The sequence below is a fragment of the Amblyomma americanum genome, chromosome 3 (genome assembly GCF_052857255.1).
Source record: "Amblyomma americanum isolate KBUSLIRL-KWMA chromosome 3, ASM5285725v1, whole genome shotgun sequence".
Lineage (NCBI taxonomy): Eukaryota > Metazoa > Arthropoda > Arachnida > Ixodida > Ixodidae > Amblyomma > Amblyomma americanum.
Window position 1 is genome coordinate 45,480,361 of NC_135499.1, and position 17,693 is coordinate 45,498,053.

A 17,693-nucleotide genomic window follows, 5' to 3' on the forward strand; every position below is an offset into this window, starting at 1 on the left:
TCCACGCGTTGGTTGACTCTGCCTACCTACCGCGTTCAGTTGAAAAAAAGGCGGGAGCTGGGACGTTTAATCCAATTATTTAGGGCAATCGGCCGCACAGGATAATAATTTGAAGTTTCTAAGAATGCCCGGAAAGCGTAGATAGAGTTCCCGCGGTAAAAAGACAAGTTCAGATTCCTCTTTAGTGCACCTTTATTAATGGAAACCATGAGAAGTAGGTGCAACGGTGACTGCATGTCAGCAGAAGTGAGAAAATTAAAAAAAAATGCAGCCCTTGAATCTTTCGCTGGTAAACTTAATTACCTCTGCACATGGCTTCAGGACTGTTGCACTGCTTCTGAAATAATGAATATATGCTCGCACACTTCTTTATTCATGCATCCACAACAAGAAAGTACTCATGTATACCATGCAGCTGTGAGGACTGTCACTGTGCTGCAATCTCACTCATCATCACAAGGGCAACACTATTTCTAAATAGGAATATTGTTATGTCAAAAGACACATCGAAAAGTGCAAGTACTGTAGTCGGATACAAGTCAAGTAAACAGCAGCTTTCAGCCAATGGCATTGGACAAACTCTCATGACCCTGCTAGTGTGACAATACAGGGAGTGGCAGACGAAAGGGGACAGTCCCCGCTCTGCATTGTCTTCCTACTCAAGCTAACAGGTTATTGAGAATTGGCCAATGCCATTGGCTGGAAAGGGGGCCCTTTGACGGGGAAAAGCCGCTGTTTTCTTGACTTGTATCTGACTACAGTAATAAATAACAAGCAGTTTTTAAAACAAAGAGGTCTACGCATTTAACAGCAGCTAAGTTTTGTGCACTGGTAGGCAGCCATGCACAAGAGATGCACTGTTAATACCAAAGTTTTAAACCAGAATGTCGTTTTATCAGGATTTATACAAATTTCCAAGCCAATTTAGGACTTGAATTCATGTTTTGACTGGTAACACCATGCTTATTTCAATCAAAATAGGCCACAACTTTCTTATCTCCACCGTAGTTTCCAAACATATTTTGGCCACTTCATTGGTGCAATGCGTTAAAGTTTGGTCAGTTCCTTATCTCCCTCGCTAGGAGAAAGCACGGTGTGGTGTAGCACCCACATTGCTGGTGTCGCAGGTCTTCTCTCGGTTGCCTGCAGTCGGACGCCATTGAGTAATGCAACGCATCAAGAAGGTACAACCGACCACTGCCAACGATGAATAAGTGGGTGATCACTCACCAACGGGTGTGCAATGCTGTGACTGTCGTTACCCTGGTGGTCCAAGATGTACACCCAGCCCGAGTGCATGCCGAGCGCAATGAACTGAAAACGAATCCACAGCAGACCTTACCATGTTCATTTCGCTAATCCTTCAGAGGTACAACTAAGCAACATAGAATTTTTTTACCGCTACTGTATAACAAGAAAATGCACGATGCAATGCTATATGGCATGATGGCAACAATACATCATGTGCAAACCTGAAGAATTACAAAAATAAATGTAACCAAGGGAGATGCGTCAGTTTAATGTTTATGACAAATAGTAATAAAATCTGAGTAATAGTGGCCCATACACAGACCTATGTAGCTATCATGGTCTATACTTTTCAAGGTGGCAAAATAAATGTCATCTCAAAGCCTTTATAATACACATAGTTTGGCCAAAATGTTGGTACACTTTTTTGTTAGTATGCCAGCAAAGGTCTGTTCAACATAAAGAAGTTAGAAATTTATCCATGCAAGGTGCTTACCTTGGGGTGGACTGCGATGCAACTGGCTGCACCTTTGCGCAGAATCTCTGGCATGTCGTTGAGGATACGCTCGTAGCGTAGCTTCGGCTCCATCTCCTGCACAAGAGCAAAGCAAAATATACCAGGCAGAGCTGTCATGACGCCGCACTGCTGCTATCCAGTGACACAATTGCCAAGGCAGCTACATTCTGGTGCAAACACTGCAAACAAGAAGTGTAAAAAAAGATGTTACGCACTGAATGCTGACAGAGCACTGACAAAACTGAAAGGAGGGGAAATCAGTCCAAAGCTTAGCTCACTGGCATCTGTGGCCTTTGTGTTATCATACAGCTCAAACATCAGCATGCTTATCTCATTTTGCACCTCATTACAACCAGACACTGCTAGTTAGCATATATGAACTCTTCTTTCCGGAAACACGTCACAGGCTATGCAGGAAATGACACAAAGGACACAAAGAGAATTGGGCTTAGCAGCACACCTACCATTTCACATGAGTGCTTTGTTGTGGAATTTTTATCTGTGAATGTCATGTCCTAGACACTAAAAAAGTGCATACTTCAATAGGGCTACAAGACTCCGTGTTCGAACAGTGTCTTTTTTGTTTTTACCTGAGAGCAACTTTGTAAACTTTCTGCCAATTTTTGCGACAGCATTGCAATGTTACAAGCCCAGACTGAACATACAATAGAAACTCACCCATCAAAGTGGCATTCCTTCTCCAGTCAGAAGCATATTGTCACAGGTGCAGTACAGGCACCAAAGTTTTGCTTGAATGTTTTCTTCTTTAAAAAGACACGTTAGACACTAGTATGCACGGATAACCCCGTGGAATTGCCCTACAAGTGCTAAATAATTTATAACTGAAATTTTTTATTCTGTTTCGGTTTCAGTTTTAACAACTAGTAACTGATGGCTGTGACATGTGAGGTGTGTTTAGATAATTTGAGGCATGAGAAAGAACTGCAATATAGTCACCGATACATAGCTTTAATTCACTACAACACTTAAGCCGGCCTGCCTCAAGGGCTGGAATGACAACAAACAATGTATCAGAGGTTATATTGCATTTTCAGTGGTGGTCCAGCCATTTCAAGTTCTGGAGCAATTTTTGGAGCAGAAAAATATTCATTTTGGAGCACCTTTGTATCAGAACGATAATTCTGGACCAGCCCGGTAGCAGCACAAACAGAATAAAGGAGTCACCCAGAAGAGTTTGTTACTAACGAGATCAGGTTCAGCCATGCGTAGCTAGGAAGAAAAAGAATGGAAGAAAGGTGCTCACAAAAAAAAAAAACAGTGACAAGACATTTTATTAATGCTGGCAGTAGCTTGCATGCAAGTTCAGCCAAGCATGCTTGACTAAATGTCCTAAGGACACAATCACTTGAACCATTCTTTTTTTCACGTTGGCACTATCTCAACGCTTCTTGGGATTTTTTCACAAATTCATCAGGCTCGGAAAGTGAATCAGCAAGGCTGAAATTCCTTTATTCCAACAAAGCTTGACCTTGTTGGACATGCTCTAACCTTCTGTTCTTCAAACCAGAAGATACGACTTCTTCAGCCCGCTTCAGGGTTGACCGACATGATGCAACCTTTTGATGCAACCGACATGATGCCCTAACATGGAAAAAGGAAAACTCGGGAGAGTACCTCGCTATCCGAGCTGCAAGGCAAAAAGTGTGCCGGAAGTCACGCGTTTTCACAAGGACAACTGGGAGTCTTTGGCCGAAGGCACAGCCAATAGTAATGCTAGGCGCAGAGGCGTAGGCTGCTGCGCATGAGCAAGTGCACTGAGCCTGTGGCCAAGTAGGGGGGGAGCAGGAGGGAGCCGGTTTCAAAATATGTGACTCTCTCCCGAGTTCTTTCCTTCCTCAATGTGGTGAATGAACTGGCTGCTAAATTCTACCACAAGCCAGCCCACCACGGATTGCCAACTGCGGAAAGATTTTAGTAGGTTGCGAACTAAAAGCCTGAATGGTTCCAAAAATAGTCATTTTCCCATGACCGCGTCTTCTTTTTGCACAACTAAGGCGCAATGTTGATCAATTTGCCGCTTTTGGAGTAGACTGACGCAGCAAAATGTAAATGTATCAGAACGGTGCAAATGGAGCAGCTAGAGCACCACCGCATTTTTCTTCCTGCCTCATGTGACTTAAAATCACCTTTCACATCACAGCCATTATTCGGCTGAAACCAAGACAGCATTAGAGAAGGAATTCTATTGTAAATTACCTAGCTGTTGTGACGTTCCTTGTGTGTGCTACGAGGTTCCGCGTTCGACGGCGCGGCGTAGACAGAGCCCCTAGTGGCGGCGAAAGCACAACCGGACCCCCTTTCATGTTTCTACTGTATATGGCTGCAAGCAACTTGAGTGAGATTGCTTTTGGGCCTGCCGCCGTGGACCGCACGGAGACGACCCAGATGACAGCGGCATCATCAATTACCGAGCCATACTCGTTGAGAGTGACGACCAGAACGAAGGGGTTTAAGCCCAACCGGACCCCCTTTCCATAGTGTCGGCACGAGTCGAACGCCGCCGCCGCCGCCGCTGGGAGACGGGCGTTATCTTCCCCAATTGCCGTGGCCGTTCCAGGGTGGCCTCGTTTCGGCGGGTCTGGCCCCGTGGCAAGACGGCGGGCCTCATCAATCAACCCTCCCGAGCACATCCCAGGACAAGGGACCACTTTCCCGGCCTTTTAGTGACCTCGCGTTCCGGCCTTGAGGGGCGAGTGTCATTTGATGGAGAACGGAGGCCGGTGACCCGCGGGAACCGACAGCGGGCCAGAGCGCGCCTTACCACAGCGGACGCTATGCGCTACCTCGAAGAAAACCTTCTTTCCCTCGGACTCAACACGTGAGGGGGGCGAGACCATAAGTGCGGTGGAATGTTTGTGCGCCGAAGTGAAAGCCCTAGCCCCCCCCCCCCCCCCACTCCGGCGTGGGCGCCCTCACCCTAGGGAGTGTGGGGATAAGAGGATATAAAAATCGACAAGGAGTACCGAAGAAGGCACGCTCAGGACGACATCGTTCGCCAAGGGGGCCTTCAGCGCCGAAGCCCGACGGCGTGCAGCTTCTGCCAGCAACCGTTCGAGCTCAACTCTGGAGTGCCTCCATCGTCCCCATGAAGTCGTCGGCACGTAAGCTCGGACGCCCCAGCCTCTGATGTATGATCTTAATCATGTGTAATTATTGAATATATCTGTTTGTTTAAACTGAGCCATACAGTGTCTCATTGCCTCTCCGTCCCGTGTGGACCTGCGCATTATGGGGGGGTCATCACACTGGTGTCAGAAGTGGGGTCTCAAAAGTAAATGTCCTCTGAATGCTGCGACATTCATGACTTCAAAATTGTAATCAAAAGGGAATCACGGGACTGATTGTGGGACTCTTACCCCCATTTGAGAGGCTTGAGGCACCGGAGGGCTTGAGTGAAAAAAAAAAAAAATGTCTGTATCTGAGGGAGCTCCCACTCCACAGCCGTCGCTCGGAGCAAGCATGCTGGCATTAGGAAGCGTCATTCCGACGTTTACAGGAGATAAGACAGGGGTTCCAATCTGCGATTTCTTTTCCATGCTAGAAGAGATTGGGAAAATGGGGGGATGGTCCGATGCTCAAATGCTGGGAATGGCGAGGTGTAAGATGGCAGGAGCTGCTCATGATTTTGCATGGCGAGACGAAAAAGTAAAATCCACAAAATCATTTGCGGAATTTAAGAAGCTCGCGTTTGAGCATTTCGACACTGAACCACGTCACGTGCGGGTACAGAGGTTCCGTGACTCCGGACAGATGGTAGGGGAGGACGTGCGAACGTTTGCGTCGCGGCTTCAGCGCCTAGCACGCGATACATTAAGCAGGGAGGAGGAAGGGGACCAGCTAAGGAAGAAATACGCGGAGGATCTACTTAAAGAGGAAATGACCGCTTTGTTCGTGGCTGGTCTGCAAGACCCCGTGCGCCGGTTCGTTCTCTCGCGCAAGCCGAGCAATTTCGACCAAGCCGTGGCGGCCGCATTGGATGAGGAACGAAATGAGGCGTTAACGACAGCCGCAGCGAGAGTACGCGTCATAGAGAGAGCGGTGCTCAACCCTGAGGTTGCTCTCTTGACAGAGCGGTTAGATCGCTTAGAACAGCTGCTATCTCAGCAGGTGGAACGCCAGGTTGAAGCGCGCGCTCAACAGCGCCCATTCGCGGGAAACCGGAGACCGCCACAAAGCTACAGGCGCGGTATGCGAGATTTTGAAGAAATCGTATGCTTCGCTTGCCAGGGTCGCGGACACATCGCCAGGTTCTGCCAAAACGTGCGCCGTGGGGAGCCACAAAGAGAAGCAGGCGAGACACGCCCTAAGCAAGCCTACAGCGGGGCTCCAGATACCGAGACAAAAAACTAGTTAGTCCTCCCCAGCCTGAGGAGCGTGGGGAGGGAGCAGTGGATGATGAGGTGGTGGTAGTTTGTGTGGCCGACGAGGCATGCCCTGTTGTGCGTTGCAAGTTAAATGGTTGTTGCATGGAAATATTGATAGATACGGGGTCAAAGGTGACATTGCTTAAGGAGAGCAGTTTTAACACGCTTCGAAGGAAGGGGGACCCGCGAGGTGTTGGAAGCGTCTGGTGGTATGGCAACCAAATTTGTAGGCATAACGGGGGATCCTCTTGGCATAAGTGGACTCTACCGGTTACACTTCTCTCTCGGCGGAATTGCATTGGAGCACCCCTGCTACGTATGCCCGGACACTTATACAGACGGGCTTGAAAGGAGGCGCCATTTCTCGTTCACGTGATGCAACTAGCCCCATGGGATGGGCACTCTGGCGAGATCGAATGACGAGGAGGCAGAATTCAGACATTGCTTTGACTTGACCGGTGTCTCTGCCAAGCGGAGTGTCAGGTATATTAGGGCAGGATTTTTTGAGAAAAGGGAAGGTAGTAGTCTCATTCTCTGAGGAAGAGGTTAATGCGGGCGGCTCAAAAGTTCCGTTTTTGAACAGGAGAGGGGCTGAGATTCGCATTACCGATATTGATACCCGTCAAACAGTGGGATCATTGGAGAAGGTATATTCGCGGGTTGCCGTCAGGCTGGTCGATGAGGCGGTCGTCCTTCCTTGGTCGGAGCACATTTTGTACGCGTTTGTGCCTTCAGATGTAGAGAGCGGCGCCGTGGGAGTGCTTGAGCCGGTCGACTCTCTCAGCAATGGCCTGAAGGCAGCCGCGTGCCTCGTGACAGTTAATGACGCCCACAGAGTGCCCCTACGGGTTGTTAACTGTAGCCAGCAGCCACTGAGCCTTCCCAAGAACAAAACATTGGCTTTCTTCACCTCTGCGATAGAGAAACGTGAGCCCACCGATACGGTACTCGCAACTGTAGAGCATGCTAGTCCTTCGGCTGCTCCAAAGGTGTCGTTCGATCTTTCTCACGTAAAATCCAGGGAGAGGGAGGCTCTGGCTGGTTTGCTGAACGACTACTCGGAGGTATTCGCCGCGTCCAACCTGGATTTGGGCTGCTGTGGCGTTATAAAGCACAGGATAGAAACCGGCACTTCATCGCCCGTTTACCAGCGTGCGTACAGGATTCCTTACTCCCAACGTGAGGAGATGGAGCGGCAGGTGCAGGACCTGATTGATCGCGGCATTGTCGAACACTCAAAGTCACCCTGGGGAGCACCAGCACTATTGGTGGAAAAGCCAGATGGCTCGTATCGATTGGTAGTGGACTACCGCAAACTAAATGCCGTAACTCGCATCGATCCATACCCCATCCCCAATATACAGGAGACGCTTTCTCAGCTGGGCTCTGCCAGGTACTTCACGGTAGTGGACATGGCGGCGGGATTCTGGCAGATAGCAATGGATCCGGCAGATGCCGAGAAAACGGCATTCAACACGCCCTCAGGGCACTATGAATGGAAAAGAATGCTGATGGGTCTGGCCAACAGCCCTGCTGTCTGGCAGAGAACCGCTGATGTTATCCTGGCAGGTCTTCTGGGGAGGCTGTGCTTCGTGTATATGGATGACATAATCATATACAGTGACAGTTTTGAGAACCATTTGCGCAATATTGAGCAGGTTTTGGTGCGACTAAGAGGAGCGGGTCTCAAGCTGAAGCCCTCTAAGTGCCAATTCCTCAAAAACGAGGTGAAATACCTCGGGCACGTTGTTTCAGCTGACGGCGTGCGACCAGACCCTGAGAAACTAAGGTGTGTCTCGGATTTTCCATCCCCGACTAGCGTCCGCCAGGTCCGGCAGTTTCTCGGCCTGATCGGTTACTACCGAAGGCACATAGAGGAGTTCGCCAAGCTCGCTAAGCCGCTCACCGCCTTAACAGCCAAAAATGTCGCCTTTCGCTGGGATGAAAACGCGGAGGATGCTTTTGGGGCCCTGAAAAGGAAGCTAATGAGTGCACCGCTGTTGCGCCACCCGGATTTTAATTTGCCCTTCGTTATGGCCACAGATGCGTCAAAGTTCGCAGTTGGTGCCGTGCTATCTCAGGTTATCGAGGGCAAAGAACATCCCGTTGCTTTTGCTAGCCGACAGCTGAGCCCCACAGAGCAAAAGTACGGAGCTACGGAAAGGGAGTGCCTCACCGTTGTCTGGGCAGTAAAGCATTTCAGATGCTACCTTTACGGCCGCAAATTCAAGCTAGTCACAGACTGCCATCCTCTGAAATGGGTGATGAGTGTCAGGGACCCTAGCTCGCGACTCGCTAGATGGAATCTACACCTGCAGGAATACTGCTTTGAAGTTGAGCACAAGTCAGGAAAGACACATCTGAATGCTGATGCACTCAGCCGCACAGCTGCCGTGGCAGCTATAGATGAGTTTGTCCCCGTAGTCGACCCCGCCGAATTACGCACAGAGCAGTGCAAAGATCCTGACCTGAAGCGAATAATAGAAAGCTTAGAGGGCGCACCGTCTCACCCCGAACAGCTAGGTTATTTCATTGGCAAAGACGGCACCCTGTGTCGGCGCACGAGGCCAACCAGGAAAGGGAGACCAGAGAAAACCGCTTGGGAGAGAGTCGTCATACCTCGGTCGTGGACAGAAAGGGTTCTTCGCGCGTTTCACGATGCGCCATGCGCCGGTCATTTTGGCGTAGCAAAGACACGCAGGCGTGTGGAGCGTTTGTACTTTTGGAGTGGCATGCGACAGGATGTTAGAGACTACTGTGCGAAGTGTCATTCCTGTCTCGAAAGAAAAACACCCAAGGGACGAAGACCAGCTCCAATTCAGCCGTTCCCTGAGGTTTCGGCTCCCTTCGAGCGGACAGGTATGGACATAATGGGCCCATTGCCCACGACCACTTCCGGAAACAAGTACATTTTAGTATTTGTCGATCACCTTTCAAAATACGCGGAAGTGGTAGCACTCCCAGATCAGAAGGCAGACATGGTTGCAAGAGCATTTGTCGAACAGATCGTGCTCCGACATGGACCCCCGAGGCAACTCTTGACAGATCGGGGAACGAACTTCGTGTCGCAGCTAATGAGGAGAGTTTGCGAGCTGCTTAAGATCGCTAAGAAGCAGACAACACCGTACCATCCGGCTTGCAACGGCGCGGTGGAGCGACTGAACCAAACCGTGGCCGGGTTCCTGTCGCATTTTGTTTCGCGCGACCAGCGGGACTGGGACTTGTGGCTCCCGTATGCAATGTTTGCCTACAATTCCGCAGCACACGAGAGCACGGGCGAATCGCCATTCTTTCTTCTCTACGGCCGAGACCCGGACCAGCCTAGTGAAGTGCCAGAGGGCCCCCGTCGTGTCCCATACGCTTCACTGGACGACTATAAGGTTGAGCTAGAATCGCGATTGCAAGTGGCGAGGGACATCGCAAAGGAGGCCTTAAAGAAAGCGGCGAAGCGCAGGAAGGAGGTGCACGATCGCAGTGCTAGAGACGCGCCGTTTGATGTGGGGGACAGCGTGTACATTGAAAACTGCCAAAGGCAGATTGGGCTAGCTCGTAAGTTCCAGACGAAGTGGAGAGGACCGTGCGAGGTTGTCGAGAAGCTTTCTCCGGTAAACTTCAGAGTCCGAGACGTGAACCGGCGCTTGATAAGGATACACGCAAATCGCCTCAAGTCGGCACCGGTTCAGTATTCACGAAATGAGGAAAAGGAAAGCGCGGATTTTGATGGGGACAGAAGTGAAGCGGAGCGCGCAGATAGTTCGCATGAAACGCCCTCTCCTGCATTTGTTCGGCAGGCGCCCGAGGTGACGGCCGGATTTACTTCATGCATTGCTAGAAGAAGAAGCGCGCGAGGTTGCCGCGCAGATAACGCCAGGAGAGGCTCCTGCCACGAGCCCTCGCGAGTCCCAAAGCAGACAAAGGGTGACAGACTTACTTAGTATGACTCATGAAGGCCGATATCCGCTGCGAAATCGGAAAGCTAAGTCGGACTAATGGCGTAAACAGAGCGGAGTTGTGAACTGGTTAGAATTGTGTAATGCCGCAGCTCATAACATTGCTATGTGCTTATGTGTTAAGTTATCGGAGTTGGTAGTTAAACCTTTCTGTCATTAAGTATACACCTTCACAGGAGAGCATGCGGAGCGCATGCAGAACCTGCCCTACTTCCTTTCGTTATCTATATTTTTGTCTGTGCCGTGATCGTGCTAGAAGTGGGAGCTCCTTTGTAACTGTGGTAAATTTATTTCGTCCAGTTTGGACTAGAAAGGAGAGGCTTGGGTGCTGAGTTTCATGTTTATCTGTAAAAGAAGATCAGTGCTGCCCCTGGAGACGCCAGTTATGACAGCGGAGGCATATGGTGTTGAGCAGTGGTGTTGAGTGCAGCGAAAAGTGTTTTGTCGGACGCACTGTGCGAGGCGATTCAGAAAGACAAGGGGAGCTGCATGGAGAACATTCTTCTGGAGGGTGAGCGAGTGTGACGTTCCTTGTGTGTGCTACGAGGTTCCGCGTTCGACGGCGAGGCGTAGACGGAGCCCCTAGTGGCGGCGAAAGCACAACCGGACCCCCTTTCATGTTTCTACTGTATATGGCTGCAAGCAACTTGAGTGAGATTGCTTTTGGGCCTGCCGCCGTGGACCGCACGGAGACGACCCAGATGACAGCGGCATCATCAATTACCGAGCCATACTCGTTGAGAGTGACGACCAGAACGAAGGGGTTTAAGCCCAACCGGACCCCCTTTCCATAGTGTCGGCACGAGTCGAACGCCGCCGCCGCCGCCGCTGGGAGACGGGCGTTATCTTCCCCAATTGCCGTGGCCGTTCCAGGGCGGCCTCGTTTCGGCGGGTCTGGCCCCGTGGCAAGACGGCGGGCCTCATCAATCAACCCTCCCGAGCACATCCCAGGACAAGGGACCACTTTCCCGGCCTTTTAGTGACCTCGCGTTCCGGCCTTGAGGGGCGAGTGTCATTTGATGGAGAACGGAGGCCGGTGACCCGCGGGAACCGACAGCGGGCCAGAGCGCGCCTTACCACAGCGGACGCTATGCGCTACCTCGAAGACAACCTTCTTTCCCTCGGACTCAACACGTGAGGGGGGCGAGACCATAAGTGCGGTGGAATGTTTGTGCGCCGAAGTGAAAGCCCTAGCCCCCCCCCCACCCACTCCGGCGTGGGCGTCCTCACCCTAGGGAGTGTGGGGATAAGAGGATATAAAAATCGACAAGGAGTACCGAAGAAGGCACGCTCAGGACGACATCGTTCGCCAAGGGGGCCTTCAGCGCCGAAGCCCGACGGCGTGCAGCTTCTGCCAGCAACCGTTCGAGCTCAACTCCGGAGCGCCTCCATCGTCCCCATGAAGTCGTCGGCACGTAAGCTCGGACGCCCCAGCCTCTGATGTATAATCTTAATCATGTGTAATTATTGAATATATCTGTTTGTTTAAACTGAGCCATACAGTGTCTCATTGCCTCTCCGTCCCGTGTGGACCTGCGCATTATGGGGGGGTCATCACACTGTTGTAGGCGAATTACATGTGGTGATCCATGTATTCTGATGTATTATGCACCATTACAGAGAAGAAGACATGCAACTAAAATAAGATGTCTATATTATTTTAAAGGAGGTGAGCAGTGCACAAGAGAAAAGGGGGCAAGAGCAGAAGGCGTACACATGTGAAAGATAATGGATCTCCATGCATAACCTCAGGCACGCACAGCTCCCAACCACTACACAGGATGCCTAGTTGTTCTAAGCATCATGAAGCATGCAGCACGACTGCAGACACACACTGAAGGATGACGAACATATGAGACGATACACAGCGCTGACTCACATTCTTATAAGAGTCTTTCACTGTGTGTCTCGGGTCGCGCTGTGTGCTTCACAAAGATGCCAGATGCATTTGGTACTCAAAGTTAATTCTATCAATTTCACACACACACATAAAAAACATTACTGTGCCCTGCCACCTACTGAAGACAAAAGCTCAAGCTAAGAAGTAGCACTGACATGTGCAAGAGAGAGGACACAGTGCTCCTTCCAACTGATTTAACTTCGAAAACAAAATGCAACAAGAACCACAAAGACAATTTGAAAACAGAACCACACTTCAAGAAAAGAAAAAAACAAGGAAAAGTACAAGACACTGCAAACAAGCAGCACCAAAGACTATGACTGAAAATGCCCAAAACTGACAAACTCTCAAGCAGCAGTTGCTTCCTTGTCGGTTAACTCAAAAGATGGAGCACTCACACATGCCACACTAGTGAGCAATATCCGTAGTTTCAACGAACTCTCTCTTGCCCTGATCTGGGCAGAGGGCAAGCAGATTAGAAGCATTAAACTAGGGTTACTTCCAAATCTTAACTGGTCCAACTGGTTTATTAGTGTTGTGTTGAGTTTTAAGGCACATGGGCAACTAAGGCCATCCTGCACATGCAAAGTTGAGTGTATTTGCTCGTGGGAGGGAGTTATAAGGTTTTTAAAATATTACAACTGCTTATGACCATTGCTTCTTTTAAGAAACTAAAAACACAGGAGATTTCGACAAATGCATTTTCTCCAAGGAGCAAGCTAGGGTGGAAAGGGACCTGCTCATTGTAAAATTGAGTAAAATACTTTTTCCTTAACTTTTAAAGTTTTGTACACGACAGTAAGATGTGGATTATTGCGAGCTCGTCTCCACATCATTCCCATCTTAGCTTATATTGTCCCATGGGAATAAAGTTGTGTGTGTCCGATGCGAAGACGACATAAAATTACTTCCATGAAGTGTTCTTGGCGACTAGACGACTTCCATTCCTGACCGATTGGCTTCACTCGCTGTAGCTTGTTCCTTAGTTCGCTATCCCATAAAGCCTGCCATTTTGCTCTCGGTTTTCTTTGTACAAATTACATGACATCTTTATCCAGTATATTTACTTGATGCATTTTTGCATTAATGCTGCGGCACATCGATCAACTCTTTCGTTACCACCAATCCCTATGTGGCAAGGTACCCAGCAGAACTTTACTAGGTATCACTGTGGTTTTAGCTGTTACTACATTATGTATGATGTCTCCTATTAAGGGTACTATTGCATTTCTGGAGTGTAATGCTGAGATTAGGCTGAGGGAGTCACTGTAAATGATACTTTTTTTATTTTCAATGTTGTTCTTCATTATTTTTTCTACAGCCACAGGAATGATGCAGCATTCAGCATTGAAAAATGATGTGCACTGAGGCAACCTTACTGTTTCCTCTCATTTTTCTTGTATTACAGCACTTCCGACATAATCTGCATTTTAAAACTATCTGCATTAAAAGCTGTGTAATCTTCATATTTTTCGTGCAGCTCCATGAACTCCTGTAATACAGTCGAGTCCACTTATAATGACCGCAGTTATAACGAATGCTTGCTTATTACAAACAGGGGCAGTGCTGCCATCAAAATATGTAATTGTAAGGAACTGGCACCATGCTGCGGCTGGCGAAGACGCTCGAGAAGAAAAAGCGCAAGTGGAACGTAGCGAAGAGCGCGTGCGAGGAAGAACAAGTGGAACGCGGTCGGCGACGGACGTGTTGGAGATCTGCCTCAGCCGCAGACGTCCGGGCCACCAGACCTGGACAGCCGTCGTCGAGAACCTGAGCCACCAGACCCAGACGCCGCTGCTCCCTTCCTGTTCGACAGCCTCAGAGCACGGGCCGCCTCTGTCTCCAGCACTGCTTGCCTGGGCTACCTGACCTGAGGGCCGCACCTGTGTTCCATCAGGGCATCTACTGGAGCCCATAGGCTGCGCCGACGTCCCGCCACACCTCCTCGCCCAACTGACCATCTACCAAGCCCACACATGGAACCGACTGAGTGAACCTTTACTTTTTTTTTCCCTCGAGCTCTCCTTTGTCTTCCGCGAGTGTTTTCTTTGTTTGCTTTCCTGTACATGTGTTTGTGAATCCTTTCCTCTTAAGTCATACATTACAGCTTCTTTTTTTCTCACATGCTGCCTGGTCTATTTCTTCTTCTGTGTAACGTGCGATAATCTAACCTGCAGTCTTCCCCTCACAAATTTGGCGTCCACGACAGGTCCAGGCAATTTTCTTTTTTGCCCTTTGACTAGGGAAATTTTCTCTTCAGTATGAGTGCGTCAGAGTTGGTTGTTTTAGGCGAACGCATGGGCTTGTGTGACGCCGAGTTACGAGCGTGGGTGGAGGAAGCGCTCCGTAAGGCGCGTGAAGAGAGAACCGCCGAGCGTGAAGATACAAGGAAGCGTTTGGATGCTGAGCGTGAAGCTACCAAGGAGCATATCGCATTAGAGGCCAAGATTTCTCAGAGTTTAGTTAAAAGTGAGGCTTATGGAGGGCGGGGAGCAGCTTGCAGATGCTGAACCAAGTGTTCCCAGGTCCGAATCGTCTGGGCCCATCAACCCTCATAGGCTCATTCCTGTTTTCAACAAAGATCACGATGATCTTGACGCCTACCACAAGCGATTTGAGCACGTGGCCACTGGTCAAGGTTGGCCAAGAGACAAATGGGCCACGGCATTGAGCCTATGCTCGAGGAGAAGCTCTTTGTGTTTTTGGAAGGTTATCGCCGGAAGACTCTCTAGACTACACAAAAGCTAAGCTAGCGCTCCCGCAATGGTTCCGTTTCACGGCGGAGGGGTACCGCGAAAAATTTCGCCACAGTAAGCCCCATGACGTCGAGACCGGTAGGCAGTACCGCTACGAGACTCTTCAGTTTTCTTGATCGTTGGGTTGAAATGAGGGGACGAGGCTAAACGTTTAAAGAAGTTCGTGACATGATTGTCATCGAAGAATTTTTGTGAGGGGAAGGCTGCAGGTTAGATTACCGCACGTTACACGGAAGAAGAAATAGACCAGGCGGCATGTGGGAAAAGAATAAACTCTAATGTAAGAGTTAAGAGGAAAGGATTCACAAACACATGTACAGGAAAGCAAACAAACAAAGACAACACTTGCAGAATACAAAGGAGAGCTCCAGGGAAAAAAAAGGAAAGGTTCACTCAGTCTGTGAAATATCTAGTGTTCCACGTGTGGGCTTGGTAGATGGTCCATCGGGGGCGAGGAGGTGTGGTGGGACATCAGCGCAGTCTATGGGCTCCGGTGGATGCCCTGATGGAACACAGGTGCGGCCCTCAGGTCAGGTAGCCCAGGCAAGCAGTGCTGGAGACAAAGGCGGCCCGTGCTCTGAGGCTGTCGAACAGGAAGGGAGCAGCGGCGTCTGGGTCTGGTGGCTCAGGCTCTCGACGACGGCTGTCTGAGGCCCAAGCCTGGAAACTCGGGCCACCAGCAGATCTCCAACATGTCCGTCGCCAACCGCGCTCCACCTGTTCTCCCTCGCACGCACTCTTCGCTACGTTCCACTTGCGCTTTTTCTTCTCGAGCGTCTTCGCCAGCCGCAGTGTGGCGTCAGTTCCTTACAGTAATAAGGCAACGGCATTAAGTCTCATAAAACAAACACCTGTGGCTGCCCAACTCAGTTACAGCAAACGGGAGGCTGTCCAAAACCAACGCTTCTTGCCGAAGCAGAGAGTGACGAGCATCTTCTAACCGCCGTGTCACCCCCTACCAGTAGCCTTCCTAAGGAAATAATGTGGCGGCCCAAAAAAGCATAAACAATAAAAATAATTAACAAATAAGAAATGCGGGACATATGGAATGCCGACAAAAAGTTTTTACTACATGCAACCGCCTAAAATGCGTGCCTTGAAAGGAGATGCACAGCGCTGGTGGAAAGTGCAGTAAGCTTCATGCAGTGCTCTGGAAGCTACCATCTCGTACGCTGTATGCACAACACGAAGGCCTGAATGATACACAAATTTTTTTTCTTCGATAAGTGTGTCACAGGGCACAAGTTTAGAGAGGGCATGGGGATGACAGATGACTTGCTCGCCGAGCGGCATCCTAAGTTTGATGATGTCATCATGAAAAAAAATAGAAAGGTCCTTCTCATGCTCGACAACTGTGCGGCACACCACATGCTGCCTTTCCCTCACTGCGATGACCATGGTTTCTGCCACCAAATGCGACGAGCAAAACCAGCCACTTGACTTGGGGTAATTGACCAACCAAGTGTCGCGACGTCCCAGTCCGAATTTCTCTGTGCCCCGCTGTGGAATGATAAGGTCCCGCGGATGCAACTGACTGCACATTGCAACAAGAAGTGCTTCCGTAAGGCAGCGTTTGGGGAACCAAGAACGATAGAGGACGCTCTCAAACACCACATTATCGGACGCATGTGGCTTTGTGGAAACCCGTCGTCAATGCACAGCTGGCCCGACATGTCGCATTGGAAGCTTCGTTGGTGCGGATGGTGACACCAACATTGGAAAGTCAAACAATGACGAAAATAATAGCACACGAAGTATGAGAACTTAAGCACTGCCAAGAATCTGATTAGCACAATAAAGAGAAGGCCAAGGCCGACCTACCACATGATACTGTAAACGCTTCTACCACGATTAGTCGCATCCATAAACCAGCTCGTTTATAGCAAGGAACATGTGACTGCCCTTGGGAGCTTGGAAAGCGCCGTAACAGGGTTTAGTTTGAATAAGCAGGCGGGCAAAGAGGGCTTACACTGTGCGACATTGTAATTCTTGATTGTAACATGGACCTCGGATACAACGAATGCATTCCGGGCAACCGCCAGGTTCGTTAAAAGTGAACTCCATTGTAGGTGTTTATGTGGTGTTTGCTTTTTATAAAAGTGAGCTGATGTATAATCACATACAGAGGGGAGGCTGCACCAAGGTGGCAGAGGATCAGGCCTCTGGGCGATATTGGACAATGTGTCTAATATTCCATATTCTTGGCATTTTTCCTCGAAGCGGAGTAGCAAAGGCCTAATCGACTGGAGTTTATTTCTGAATAGTATTTTGGAAGTGTACTTTGTAACTACGAGGTAGTAGATATGTTTTGGTAGTGACTTTATTTTCAATATGAGCATTTTCATATGAGCGCTTATGATCATTGTTCTGTCTGCCAGGGGTGGTTCATTTCTTTCTACAAAAAGACTATTTATGGGAGGTGTTCTGTATGTGCCAGATGAGAGACGCAAACCCCAGTTATGCACTGGATCCAGTCGTTTTAGGTATGACGGTCTCGCAGGTGTATGCACTACGCACCCATAATCTAGGCAAGAGTGTACAATGGAACAATAAATGTGCAAAGGGCATGTCCTATCAGACTCCCAGTGTTTCCGTGAGAACACTTTGAGTATGTTAAGACACCAGGAGGCTTACTTTTCGAGGGTGTTTATGTGAGGCAGAAATGTGAGCTTTTTATCAAAAGTTATACACAAAAATTTGTGTTTGTGTTTTAGTGGTAGTATGATTTCATTGATGAAGGGTGGGATCAGTATATAGTCCTTCTCTAAGTAAGAAAAGAACAGCCGCTGATTTCTGTGTGGAAAACTTGAATCCACTGCTATCTGCCCATGTCGCTGGTTTATTCATTACCAGCTGTGCTTGTCTTTTACATGTTGATATACTCGAGAAGGTACATGCAATTTGGAGGTTGTCGACATAGACTGAACACATAATAGA

General features: G+C 49.3%; 1 protein-coding gene across 3 annotated transcripts in view; it reads right to left on the reverse strand.

The window, feature by feature from the left end:
* Positions 1-17,693, reverse strand: part of lt (vacuolar protein sorting-associated protein light) — a 175,820-nt gene that overhangs the window by 152,720 nt on the left and 5,407 nt on the right. For all 3 annotated transcript variants that reach the window (XR_013313229.1, XM_077657307.1, XM_077657308.1), the window contains exons 3-4: positions 1,745-1,840; positions 1,231-1,314 (exon numbers count right to left, since the gene is read on the reverse strand). Coding sequence is in view for 2 of the 3 variants with exons in the window: in XM_077657307.1 (XP_077513433.1) it covers positions 1,231-1,314; positions 1,745-1,840 (180 nt within the window). In the remaining variant the exon portion in view is untranslated. The remainder of the gene's footprint in view (positions 1-1,230; positions 1,315-1,744; positions 1,841-17,693) is intronic.